Consider the following 14,213-nt stretch of genomic DNA (forward strand, 5'->3'; position numbering starts at 1 on the left):
ACTTAACCTAAATTATCCTAAGGACAAACTCATATACCCATGCCCGAGGGAGGACTCGAACCTCCGCCGGGACCAGCCGCACAGTCGATGACTGCAGCGCCCCAGACCGCTCGGCTAATCCCGCGCGGCTCAAACGGGTGTGAATATCGTGCACTAAGTCTCCATGGCTCCGAGATAACGACGAATAGGAACAGCATATCAATCAAAATCCAAAAAGTAAATAATTACTTTAACAATACGGCGCGAAAAAATACTCCGAAAAGACTTTCGACATAGTACACTGGTCTAAAGTGCTGGAAACTTTAATGTGCAGTGAGTCACGTCAGTTACGCAAGAAAATAATACGGCAACGTAGCGTTACAGGAACCAGTCTGCAGTTGCAAAAATAAAAGACAATGACACAAAACTTTCAGGATTAAATAAATGTGTCCCGTTCAATACATGAACTAAAGATACAACAAGCGAATGTAGTGACACATACAAGTATGTTGAAGGAGTAACTGTAAATGGAGATACATAAAAATGCTTATATTTGTAGGTGATACATCTGTGTTATCCGAATTTCCCAAAGGCTATAGAAGTCATGAACAAAGCATTCTCGGAAACTTATAATATGAAAATAAATGAGTAGAAAAACCTAAATGCTGATATGTAGTAAAGTGCCAATAGCAGCAGACCTATGTAGGAATGGAAAGAATCTGAAGCAAATTACCATCGTTAAGTACCTGTGTAGTGAAATGACAGTGGATGATACATTAATGCCACGAGATTAAACATAGAGTTACAAATCTAAAACAACATCCAATAATAAGAAGAAGCTGCTAACATCGAAATATATTAGTTTAAGCAACAGGAAAACATATGTAAAATCTTTCGTGTGGAGCGTTGTTCTATATGACTCGGAGATATGGACAGCAGTGCAGCAAGAACGGAGAAGACTACAAACTTTTAAGACATTGTGTTGGAGAAGAGAAGACTTTCACAGAATACGAGGGAAAAGATCGTTACAGGAGGACTATCAAGGAATGGAGGAAGCCGGCCGAAGTGGCCGTGCGGTTAAAGGCGCTGCAGTCTGGAACCGCAAGACCGCTACGGCCGCAGGTTCGAATCCTGCCTCGGGAATGGATGTTTGTGATGTCCTTAGGTTAGTTAGGTTTAACTAGTTCTAAGTTCTAGGGAACTAATGACCTCAGCAGTTGAGTCCCATAGTGCTCAGAGCCATTTGAACCATTTGAATCGAGGAACGGATCGGTTGGACACCTATACAGGTATTTCGCATTTATTTTGAAACTAACAGAATGAAAGATGCCTGGAAAGGACGCACGAGGAACAGCAGCAAAAGACGTTACATGTTATTTCAACAATTAAGTACATCTGGCAGATAAATCAAGATATGTAACTGACAACGAAGACAGCAATAGAAGAAGACGAATAGCTAATCAGAAGGTACTGAATCGCACTGGTGATGAGAGATATTTATGGCCCAACTAGACTAGAAGAACGGACCTTTAGAGAGGACACATCCGGAGATAGTAAGGAATCGTCAGTTTGGAATGAAGTATGGGAAGGGTGTAGAGGTTAGAAACTATAGACGAAGACCGCGGCGTGCTTGCAATGAGCGGCTTCAAACTTCTGTAGGTTACAGATATTATGCAGAAATGAAGACGCCTGCCCGCGATAGACTATCTTGGAAAACTGCATCAAACCCCTCTTCGGGCTGAGGTCCACCACAAGAACAATTGTGCAGGAACACTGAATTTAGGCTGTGATACAAATTCGTGCCCAAATGTGACATGACAGCTCGAGTTACATTGAGACTCGTACAATATTTTGATCTCTGAATTCTACAGTAGGTAATAAAGTAAACTACAGTTGTCAAACGGTGCTGATACTGGAGTCTCCCCTTGCCAACAAACTAGTTTAAAAACTGATGTAGTTTATGTGCAGGGTATACCTAGAAACTTAAACATTCCAGGCAATTTACGTAACCTACAACTCAAGATATCGAACATAATTTCCATCAAGTGATAGTCTGCAAAGACGTGTTAAAGTTCTGTATGCGGACTACGTTTTCAGTTTAGATACGTGAGGGTAAGTTAAAATTCAAAGGATTTTTTAAGTGAGAAACTTTTTATCGGGAAGACAACATTGTAAGTAACTTTTTTTTTTTTTGAGTCATTAATTTTCTGACAGCTTTGATGCAGCCCGCCAACAACTTCTCTCCTGTGCCAACCTCTTCACCTCAGAGTAGCACTTGCAACCCACATCCTTAATTTTTTGCTCAGTGTATTCCAGTCTCTGTCTTACTATTCAGTTTTTACCCGGTACAGCTCCCTCTAGTATCTAGGATGTCATTCCCTCATGTCTTAACAGATGCCCTATCATCCTGTCCCTTCTCCTTATCAGTGTTTTCCACTTATTCCTTTCCCCTCGCATTCTTACCTTTGTTTCTTACCTTATCAGTCCACCTAACTTTCAACATTCGTCTGTAGCATCACATCTCAAATGCTTCGATTTTTATTCTGTACCGGTTTCCCCACAGTCCATGTTTCACTACCAGCAATACTGTGCTCCATACGTACATTCTCAGAAATTCTTCCTCATATTAAGGCCTACGTTCAATACTAAAATACTTCTCTTGGCCAGAAATGCCCGTTTTGCCAGTGCACTCTTCATGTTACCACCTTTGCTTTTTGTGTCACCGAAGGTTGTTTGGACTTTCTGTATGCTGAGTCAGTGCGTCCCACAGTCATTTCTTTTCGATTTCTTCAAATTTTTCATGCAGCCATTTCGCCTTGGCTTCCCTGCACTTCCTATTTATTTCCTTCCTCAGTGACTCGTAATTCTGTGTTACTGAATTTACCTGAATATTTGTGTATTTTCTTCATTTATAGATCAACTGGAATATTTCTTGTTACCCATGGTTTCGTCGCAGTTCCCTCCTCTGTACATATGTTTTTCTATCCATCTTCTGTGATTTCCCTTTTTAGAGATGTCCATTCCTCTTCAACGGTACTACCTACTGCGCTATCTTTATTGTTTTATCTACAGCCTTAGAGACCTTCAAGCGAATCTCGTCATTCCTCAGTAGCCTGTATGCAACTACTTTGAGTATTGATTCTTCCTGACTAATCTCTTAAGCTTCAGCCTACTCTTAATCACGACTACATTTTAATCTGAATCTATATATGCTCCTGCGTACGCATTACAATTCAGTATCCGGTATCTGTCTGCCCATGTTGTAATCTAACTGAAATCTTTCCGTATCACCCGGCCTTTTCCAAGTGTACCTCCTCCTCTTGTGTTTCTTGAACGTTCACTATTAATAGCTGAAACTTATTACAGAACCCCCGTTTAGTCTTTCTCCTCTGATTCCTGTCCAAACCCCATAATCTACTGTAACCTTTTCTTCTACTCCTTCTTCTACAACTGCATTTCAGTCCCCCACGTATATTAGATTTTCATCCAGCTTTAGATACTGTATTAACCTTTCAATATCCTCATATACTTTCTCTTTATTTTCATCTTTAGCTTGCGACGTCGGCATGTATACCTGAACTATCGTTGTCGGCATTGGTTTGCTGTCGATTCTGACAAGAACAACCTTAATCACGGAACTACTCACAGTAACACACTCTCTGCCCTACCTTCTTATTCATAATGAATCCTACTCTCGCTTTACCATGTTCTGCTGCTGTTGTTATTACCCTATACCCATTGGACCAGAAATCCTTATCTTCTTTCTGTCATTAGTCTACATGATCTTCCTCAGCGTCTACGCTCTTGGTCCACCGCTCGACGAACTTTCTTGTTTTGTCCTGGATGGAGTTTTGTGGTGTAATCCGCATACACTCTTCCATCGTCTCCACGACTTCGTCGTCTGGTGATAACTTTTACCCATGCAGATGTTCCTTCATGAAACCAGGAAGGTGAAAATCACTTAGAACTATGTGAGGACTGTAAATCGGGTACTCCAGCAGCTCTAAGACAAAATTTTTAATGGATAGCATTGTTTCTCCAGAGGTTTGAGGGAAGCATTTTGAAAATATCTCTCTCATTTTCGTTTTCGTTTTGGGTTCCAGATCTCGCAGTACCGCGAAGTGCTTGACACTACCCATTGTTTTCCTTTGGGGGTGTAATGAATCAACAGTGGAACTTTCATATCCCAAAACAGTGTCGTCATTAACTCTCTCGCAGAGACTTGGCATTTGAATTTTTTTATTGTAGGCGAAGATGGACGGATGTTTGCAGACGGTGCTCAGCCGCCTACTCTGTGTCTCGCAGTGATGGAACGGCATCTAATCAATGGTTGCTGAGCGATTGAGAAAGTCTCCTACTTCCTGTTCAAAACGCCGTAAACGTAGCTTCAATATTCGCAAACGTTCCCGTTTATGACAGTCTGTCAATTCACGTGGTACCCAGCGAGCACACACTTTCCTATGGTTTAGAGATTTGTGGACGTCTGCAAATGCTGTCTGCGCAATACCATCAGTTCTAACACGACTAACATCACGAATCATTCGCCCCGTGTGTTGATTTTGCTGCTCTACCCTACCGAACGTCCTTTGTCGCAGACACAGACACTGAGGTGACAAAAGTCATGCGCTATCGATAAACACATACACAGATGGCGGTAGTATCGCGTACGCAAGGTATAAAAGGGCAGGTGATTCGTGCGAAAATATGTCCGATGTAATAATTGCCACACGATGGGAATTAACAGCCTTTGACTGCGGAATGGTATTTGAAGCTAGACATATGGGAAATTCCATTTCGGAAATCGTTAGAGAAATCAATATGCGCAGTGGACGACGGCCTTCACTTAAGAGCAGCAGCGTTCGCGTGGAGCCGTCAGTGATAACAGACAAGCAACTCGGAGTGAAAAAACCGCAGAAATCAATGTGGGGCGCACTACGAAAGTATCTCTTAGGACAGTACGGCGAAATCTGGAGTTAATGGGCTACGGCTATGGCAAACGCCTTTGTTAATAGCACGCCAACGCCTGATGCGTCTCAACTGGGCTCGTGTCCGAACCCGGTTTGGACCCTAGACGGCTGGAAAACGGTGGCCTGGTCAGATGTCTACCGATTTCAGTTGATAAGAGCTGATGCTAGGGCTCGAGCTGTGGCAGATTCCTTGAAGCTGTCAAGCTGATGGTGGCTCCATAATGATGTGGGCTTTATTTACATGGAATGGACTAGCTCCTCCGGTCCAACTTAACCGATCATTTACTGGAAATGGTTGTGGTCGCCTACGTGGAGCCATTCAACGATGTAATGTCAGCGGGTCACAGTTGTTCGTCTGATGAATATTCTCGACAGTTCCAGCGAATGATTTGGACACCCATGGAACGTTTGTAGGACGTAATCAAGAAGTCAGTTCGTGCACAAAATCCTGCAATGGCCACGCTTTCGCAATTATGGATGGCTATAGAGGCAGCAGGGTTCGATATATCTGTATTGGACTGCAAAGACTTGTTCAGTCCGTTCCAGTGAATGATTTGGACACCCATCGAACGTTTGTAGGACGTAATCAAGAAGTCAGTTCGTGGACAAAATCCTGCAATGGCTACGCTTTCGCAATTATGGACGGCTATAGAGGCAGCAGGGTTCAATATATCTGTAGTGGGCTGCAAAGACTTGTTCAGTCCTTGCTACGTCGAATTACTGCACTACGACGGGCAAAATGAGGTCCGACTCGATATTAGGAGGTATACAATTACTTCTCACATCCTTGTGTAAGTTCACTTTTAAAGCGCTTTATTTACTCGTAAATTTTTCTTTCAGAAAACATCTATAACGAAACTGCCGCTACATTTTGCTGATAGTCACCGCAGCTTTAGCCCCTTCAGAATACAAAAAAATGTATCATCCTCCTCATTTCGTCCTTGTTACATACAGACAATGGGGCACTCATAATAAAATGCTCTGAAATCACTACCAACACAACTGTTCACTGAACCAAGACTATTAGTGAACAAGAACGACCGAGAGGTTAAAGTATGTCTTTTGTGAGTCGTGCTGTCAGTCTATGGCTCAGACAAAACAAATTTCCTTGTGTTAGTGACTTACTATATAAAGACGTTAAGTGACAAACAATGATGCTTCGCGAAATTCAATCATGTCAAGAATCATCTGACGAGAAGACCGCTGTACGTAGATGCAAATGTCAAGCTAAAATATGTAAATCAAGGTACAGCCCACAAAATAGTTGGGTATGAACGTTATCGACTTTGCGAAACATCCCTGTTCGTCGCTTGACATCTTCATGTCTGTAGTGATCCCCTTCAAATATAACAACAGCCATAGAGAGAGCTAGGCGTTAAAATTAACGATTTTATAAAAATCACCTTGTTTAGACACTAGTCGACAGTATGTACTAATTTCACAAAATTCATTACATTGTGCTGTCTGTGATAATAATACTTATTCTGCTACCAGTGTCAGTATTAAAACATCTTCATCTGGAGCTGTACAAGATGCAAAGTGGATAATATGACAAAGCAAAACGAAATAAGATCAAAACAGAAAAAAACACTTTGAATAAATGGAAATACTCACAAAACTTGTCGCAGATTTAACACGTCATACATGCTTTGACTTATGTTACTTCTCAAAACCATATTTTCCAATATAAATGAAAAATCATAGCAAGATTACAATACAAACAAAAGGAAAGTATAATATGTAGATGTAAAAACACCTATTTTTTTTAAGAAACACCGTTTATGTCTAGACTGTTAAGTATTTGTTACAAGAATATGTCATCCAATGTCTATACAATCATGAAATATAACAAATTCCATTTATCATACAGATAAAAATTCAAAAGTCAAAGCAAAACATGTGTGTAAAATTCATCCAAAATGTTACACATCAGTTGGAAGAATGTCATCCGGTGTCTACCCAAACACAAAATGTAACTGAAATTCCATTTATCAGTTAGAAGAATATTCAGCCGAATGTCTACACAATCACTAAATGTAGTTGATTTTCATTTATGATGCAGACAAAAATTGATAAAGAGATATGGTACGAAACAAACTAAAAGCAATATATACGTTTAAAAGAGCCCTGTAAGTTAAGAAACCAGGAACTGGGTAATGTCAAGGGGAGGGGAGCTGGAGAGCTAGGGCATGGATGAAATAAGAAAGGGAGGACATAATTGGGCAGAATTGTAGTTTAAGAAGGTCTACTAAAATATTTGAAACCGTCAACGAAATTATTTAAGGAACTTTTGTTTCTGAGTTCAAGCTGCTCATCGAGAACTTTTTGTCGCTGAATAATCCTATTTGCAAAAATCTCTGTTTCTGCTAGAAAGTTCATTATCACACCTCTTTCAGCTCTATGCAATATTTCCACCCGATCAGCAATTATATAAATTGTATCATTGTGTGATTTTATGTGTGTACTTAATGCAGAGGTTCTACTTGGATACGAATGCTCATTAAACCTAATTCTTAATTTCCTTCCTGTCTGGCCAATATACATTTTGTCACTTTGTGCAGACAGCTAATTTTGTACATGCCTGACTGATTGTAGACTGATTCTCGATAAATATTATAGTGTAATTTTTCCCTAAATTATCTTTAGTTTGAATTGAATTAACAGCGTCACTTTTTTAAAATAAATATTTGATTTATGAGATACTTTTCCACAATACGGAATTGTAGCAAATCTCAAATTTGGCCTATCTTTTATCTTTTCCAAAGTGATTTCTTGTCTACCTAACTTCTCTTTAGCTTTAATTTTTTTTGAAATATAATTTCGGTACTAATTCAGGGTCGTAACCATTTTTGGTTTCAATGTATTTTAGGATAATTAATTCTTTGTTTACATTTTGATCAGACAATGGTAATCTTTGAACTGTGTTCAGAATGGAGTTGAAGAAGGCGTGTTTGTATGTCATGGGGTGGTCATGACTGCTCACTGATTATTACATCAGTGGTTGTAGACTTCTTTATGCTGCACCCCAAATGGAACCTAACTAACGTATGCATAAAACATTCCCTACCAAGAACGTGAAAATGATGATAAATCCACTCACGAAATTACTTCTACAATTCACCCTTAATATCCAAAAGGCTCAAATAAAAATGGTTAAATATTACACACTAAATATCTAAAACACCTCCATGCACTGGCTATCTAGAGACGCGTTCATTCTCACACAGTAATTCCAGCAAAGTGCCTCTAGTACAAACCGCACACTAGCCGCTTTCTCTGATCCTGTAGTGAAGAGTACACTCCAAGGCAGCGACTTGCCAACCTACCTCTGTCCATCAATCTTCCGTGATGACGAGGCTACACGTCTTTACCTTTCCAACTGAGCTACAACAACTGGCAAGACTAAAAGTAGCAGACAACAGATACTGGTTACTCTCACGAAAACTCACATTCACTCGCATCAATTATGCAACACGTTAAATGATAAGACAAGGATATGGAGAGGACACTGGTGCATAATTAGGAATTATAATAAAGGGAATAAAATGACTCACTTCCTTCCTTCCTTCGCAAAAAGGTTGCGAGTGGTAGATCAAAAGAACAGAGTCAAGCAATAGGAGAAAGCTATATGAAATGGATCTGACAGACAATCTCACCACAGTACAATGCGTGATGAAAAAATATGAAGCATACAGAAGAGATGGTAGTACGTCAGTATAAATCTATATCTGTACACAGCATGGACAGGCATGTAAATGATTAGAATTATAATTCTCTGTGACAGGTAGAACAGCCGCGACGCTGCGTGAACAGTGTGAAAAGTTGAGTGATGGCTGTGCAGGAGACGCGGTGTATGAGACAGTATTATCAGCGCCAAACAGAGTTTGTCAGGGGCCTCATTGGGGGTCTCTGTTTGGCTGACTGCTTGAATTGTGCAATATCCAGAATTGTGAGGGTTTCGAGTGTCTCAGTGGCTCAATGTTGTACTGCATGGGAACATGCTGGGAGGCATATTTGTCAACGTGGTACAGCTACACATCCGAGAACAAGTAATTTCCTCACAGAAACATTTTATATCTTTTCAATTCAATAAACTTTACCAACAGCCGTACAATTTAAGATATTTTATTTTACTCTGAAAGCAACCAGTTTCGGCAATTCATTTTGCCATCTTCAGACCCCGTACGCTCTTTTCACATCAACGAATTTCTTGTATAGCGCCATAAAACTGTATATCGTGAATTGCAATCGTTGTTCATCTGATTCATACGAAAGCGTGACAGCAACTCACATTTTATATCGTCCCTCGCTATCGGTCTGAGACTAGAGGCAGCCAGAGTGTGGAATTACCGTCTCATGTGTAGGCTACCGTTGACATCACAAAATAAACAGCTGCATTTTAAGTGATGCTGTGACCGGGAAGCATAGGCTGCTGATGACTGGTACCACATTACATTCAGTGATGAACCGCATTCGGCATTACCCCAGATGTCCCAGATGATCACCATTACCATGTATGACTGCGACCTCTGGAGAGGTCCCATTCTTAGAGAATTAGATCGCAACTGTTATTGATTCGGCCGGCCGCAGTCGCCGAGCGGTTCTAGGCGCTTCAGTCTGGAACCGCGCGACCGCTACGGTCGCAGGTTCGAATCCTGCCTCGGCCATGGATGTGTGTGGTGTCCTTAGGTTAGTTAGGTTTAAGTAGTTCTATGTTCTAGGGGACTGATGACCTCAGATGTTAAGTCCCATAGTGCTCAGAGCCATTTGAACCATTTTTGCTATTGATTCAGGAAAATCTGATGGACAATAGTATGTCACAGACATCACATGCGCTCATTTGTTACGTGTCTTGTGACTGTACTGTGGTGCGATTTTTCAACAAGACAATGCTCGTCTTCCAATGGCACGTGTATCTATGAATGTGTGTGATGGAGAGTTACTCCTGTGTTCAGTAAGATCCCCAGATCTGTTCCCAATGGAACTTGTGTGGGATATCCTATGTCAGCTTCGTCCAAGTGCCATTAGCCGTAGCATCAGCAACCAGTTACAACAGCTGTGGGTCACACCACCACAGCACGACGGCCTTACAACACCCATCTTAGCCAAATCAGTGGTTGCATCCAGGCCAGAGAGAGGTGTTACGTAGTACTGTAACTGGGCTCATACTGTCAAGCTCTTTACAGATATGACTCAATATTATAATCACTAAACAAACATGACACACATGATAAGTTTCATATAGTTTCCTCATTCCCTTGTGTGTGCCTCACTTCTTTGGTCAAACAGGGAGCTTAGCAGTTGCTTCAATTATTCACTTGCTCATTAATGTGTGTCTGTGTGTGTGTGTGTGTGTGTGTGTGTGTGAGAGAGAGAGAGAGAGAGAGAGAGAGAGAGAGAGAGAGAGAGAGTGAGAGAGAGAGAGCTTAGCAGTTGCTTCAATTATTCACTTGCTCATTATTAGTACGTGTGTGTGTGTGTGTGTGTGTGTGTGTGTGTGTGTTCGCCGAAGGGTGTGGGAAGGGGCGAGATTGCGTGTATCACAGTTAACTCTCACTGACTTAGTTTTCTTTTCCAGGGACTTGAACAACCAAAGGTGTACAGACTGCATGTTTTGTCCGAGATACGCAACCGTTATGCTAAGACGCTGGTTACTAGCAGGGTCGGCAACCCTGCGAGTCAAGCGCAGGAAATATTTTTTGACGCTGTGTTGCCTGAGAAAGCCTTCATCTCCCGCTTCGTCATGTGAGTACGCAAAGACCTGTGAAAGCATTAGCGACTGAACGCTGCATGCATTTCTGCCACATAATGTACTCTACTTTCATACCGATGAACTATTATCAGATATGCACTAAGGTTATTCATATAACAATGAAACACTGAATAATTATTTTACTTTCTTAAACAATATTCAACCCTGTGTTCAACAAGTCAGGTGTTTCCTCTAAGAGTTGACAAGCGCGTCCCGTGTTTCTGCAGGAGGTCGCATTTTCCTTTTTGCACTTCGCCCAGTCAACCAAAACATATTGCTCACCGTGTATTTCATGGGATGTCAAGTGTCAGCAGGAAACGTCAGTTCGTCACCTGTTAGAAAGAAAAAAATTATCAAGTGAAAGTTAATGTGTCCATACGATAGAATGCTCCATTAGTAGTCCAATGCGATATTTAGTTTAACGGTATGTGTTAACGTGGACAGCAAAACACCAAGAGTACCCAGTAAATCAAGAGCAACTGAGCAGCGCTGCTGAATGGCAGTATCTTACACACAGTCTAGTACACGAGAAGAGGCAAGTAGTGCTACTGGGACTAAAACACCACGCCATTCTACGAAAAACGTCATGATATGGACCGGCCTGTATTAATACTGCCGGCCTCGGTGGTCTCGCGGTTCTAGGCGCGCAGTCCGGAACCGTGCGACTGCTACGGTCGCAGGTTCGAATCCTGCCTCGGGCATGGATGTGTGTGATGTCCTTAGGTTAGTTAGGTTTAAGTAGTTCTAAGTTCTAGGGGACTGATGACCAAAGCAGTTGAGTCCCATAGTGCTCAGAGCCATTTGAACCATTTTTGTATTAATACTGTGACTGCGTAGGTTAGTCTCTATCAGAGTCTAATGCAGTCGATAACAACAACATTGAAAGATGGACAGCCATTGTTTGCCACGGTCTCCTTGCCCGACTTCCCAGTCTCATGTGCTGGCCAGTGCCGCAGTTCTACCAACATGTAAAAGCGCTGGTCAGTAGAACAAGGCGGAATGGCTGTTCTTCGCGTTTATGTACTTTGGTTGTATACAACGCTAAGCCGAATATCATACTAGGCTAACTTGAGACCACTTTATCGAATGTGCACTTAAAATTTCACTTTAAAAATATTTGTCTGTAACGGTACATAATGCGTCGAGACTTGACGTCCCATGGAACACGTGAGGAGCATTATTTATTCGGAAATGTTCAATCTATACGTCGAAGAAACGAAATTGCAAGTATCTGCCTAAACTCCGTAGATAATGCGCCCGGTGATTTTTTTTTTTTTTTTTTTTTTCAGATGGCGCAATTCATGTTTCGGCACAATATTTTTCTGATTAAATCCGTTGTTACGAGATAATATCACTACAGGAAGGTGTTGCGCGTGATGACAGCTACTACTGTACTTATTGAATTCATGATTTGCATTTAACACAGCAACTTTCAACAAGAGGAAACGATTGAATAATCACATGGTGTCAAATTGAGGTCTATGGGCATATGCTGGAATCGTTTCCATCCGAATTTTCTGCTATGTTCTTGAGTATCGTGTTTGAGTGGCCATGCTAATTTTTCTCTGATTTTCCTAAAATTTTTCTGACAGAGACAGATTAGATATTCTTCCTCATCTTTACGACATTGATGTTTGTGTTTCATCTCTCATAACCTCGCTATCAACAAGCCTCTAATTCCTAATTCCACCATTCTTTCGTAGTTTTCGGTTTCCTCTCAAACTTAAGCAGTCATCTCTAAGTGATAGGTGAGCCATTTTTGGCATTTTAGATACCTTACCATCATTGTTGTATCATTCATTACACTTTTGTCGTTTACATCGTTGGCGATTGATGCCTGCTGAAACCGTACTGTTGGAGTAGCTACTGTTCCATATATTACAGAAATCACAAATGTTGGGAAACAAAAGCTACTGACCTCTATAGCTGCAATGGGTAAAGGAATCCATCGAAGCTACCATACTTTTTATGCGGCTCACTACTTCCCGATTATTACATGATTCTCCAAAGCCGACTCTCATATCGATATCTTCAGGTCCGTTATGTAGAAGAAATAATTATCAGAATAACAGCTCTTGTGTTACACTCAAAGCTATTTAAAAATATAATTGTCAGTCATAGTGGAAGTATAATATTTATTTCAGAGAGGTTGTAGAGAGTTTCAGGGAGAGCATTAGGCAAAGACTGACAAGAATGGGGGAAATAAATACAGTAGAAGAAGAATGGGTAGCTTTGAGAGATGAAATAGTGAAGGCAGCAGAGGACCAAGTTGGTAAAAGGACGAAGGCTAGTAGAAATCATTGGATAACAGAGGAGATATTGAATTTATTTGATGAAAGGAGAAAATACAAAAAAGCAGTAAATCAATCAGGCAAAAAGGAATAAAAACGTCTCAAAAATGAGATCGACAGAAGTGCAAAATGGCTAAGCAGGGATGGCTAGAGGACAAATGTAAGGATGTAGAGGCTTATCTCACTAGGGGTAAGATAGATACTGCCTATAGGAAAATTAAAGAGACCTTTGGAGGAAAGAGAACCACTTGTATGAATATCAAGAGCTCTGATGGAAACCCAGTTCTAAGCAAAGAAGGGAAAGCAGAAAGGTGGAAGGAATATATAGAGGGTCTATACAAGGGCGATGTTCTTGAGGACAATATTATACGAATGGAAGAGGATGTAGATGAAGATGGAATGGGAGATATGATACTGCGTTAAGAGTTTGACAGAACAAAGAAAGACCAAAGTCGAAACAAGGCCCTGGGAGTAGACAACATTCCATTAAAACTACTGATAGCTTTGGGAGAGCCAACCCTGACAAAACTCTACCATCTGGTGAGCAAGATGTACGAGACAGGTGAAATACCCTCAGACTTCAAGAAGAATATAATAATTCAAATCCCAAAGAAAGCAGGTGTTGACATATGAAAATTACCGAACTATCAGTTTAATAAGCCACGGCTGCAAAATACTAACACGAATTCTTTACAAACGCGTGGAAAAACTGGTAGAAGCTGACCTCGGGGAAGGTCGGTTTGGATTACGTAGAAACGTTGAAGCACAGGAGGCAATACTGACCCTACGACTTATTTTAGAAAAAAGCTTAAGGAAAGGCAAACCAACGTTTTTAGCATTTGTGGACTTAGAGAAAGCTTTTGACAATTTTGACTGGAATACTCTCTTTCAAAGTCTGAAGATGGCAGGGGTAAAATACAGGGAGCGGAAGGCTATTTACAATTTGTACAGAAACTAGATGGCAGTTATAAGGGTCTAGGGGCATGAAAGGGAAGGGAGTTGGACACAGTTGTAGTCTATTCCCGATGTTATTCAATCTGTATATTGAGCAAGCAGTAGAGGAAACAAAAGAGAAATTCGGAGTAGGTATTAAAATCCATGGAGAAGAAATAAAAACTTTGAGGTTCGCCGATGACATTATAATTCTGTCAGAGACAACAAAGGACCTGGTAGAGCAGTAGAAAGGAATGGACGGTGTCTTGAAAGGAGGATATAAGATGAACA

The 14,213-nt window shown here is 40.9% G+C and overlaps 1 protein-coding gene across 1 annotated transcript in view; it reads left to right on the plus strand.

Moving 5' to 3' along the window:
• Positions 1-14,213, plus strand: part of LOC124803981 (inter-alpha-trypsin inhibitor heavy chain H6-like) — a 182,512-nt gene that overhangs the window by 12,806 nt on the left and 155,493 nt on the right. Inside the window, exon 2 of the mRNA XM_047264716.1 lies at positions 10,525-10,691. Within this exon, the coding sequence (XP_047120672.1) occupies positions 10,525-10,691 (167 nt within the window). The remainder of the gene's footprint in view (positions 1-10,524; positions 10,692-14,213) is intronic.

This window comes from Schistocerca piceifrons, chromosome 1 (genome assembly GCF_021461385.2).
Source record: "Schistocerca piceifrons isolate TAMUIC-IGC-003096 chromosome 1, iqSchPice1.1, whole genome shotgun sequence".
Classification (NCBI taxonomy): Eukaryota; Metazoa; Arthropoda; class Insecta; order Orthoptera; family Acrididae; genus Schistocerca; species Schistocerca piceifrons.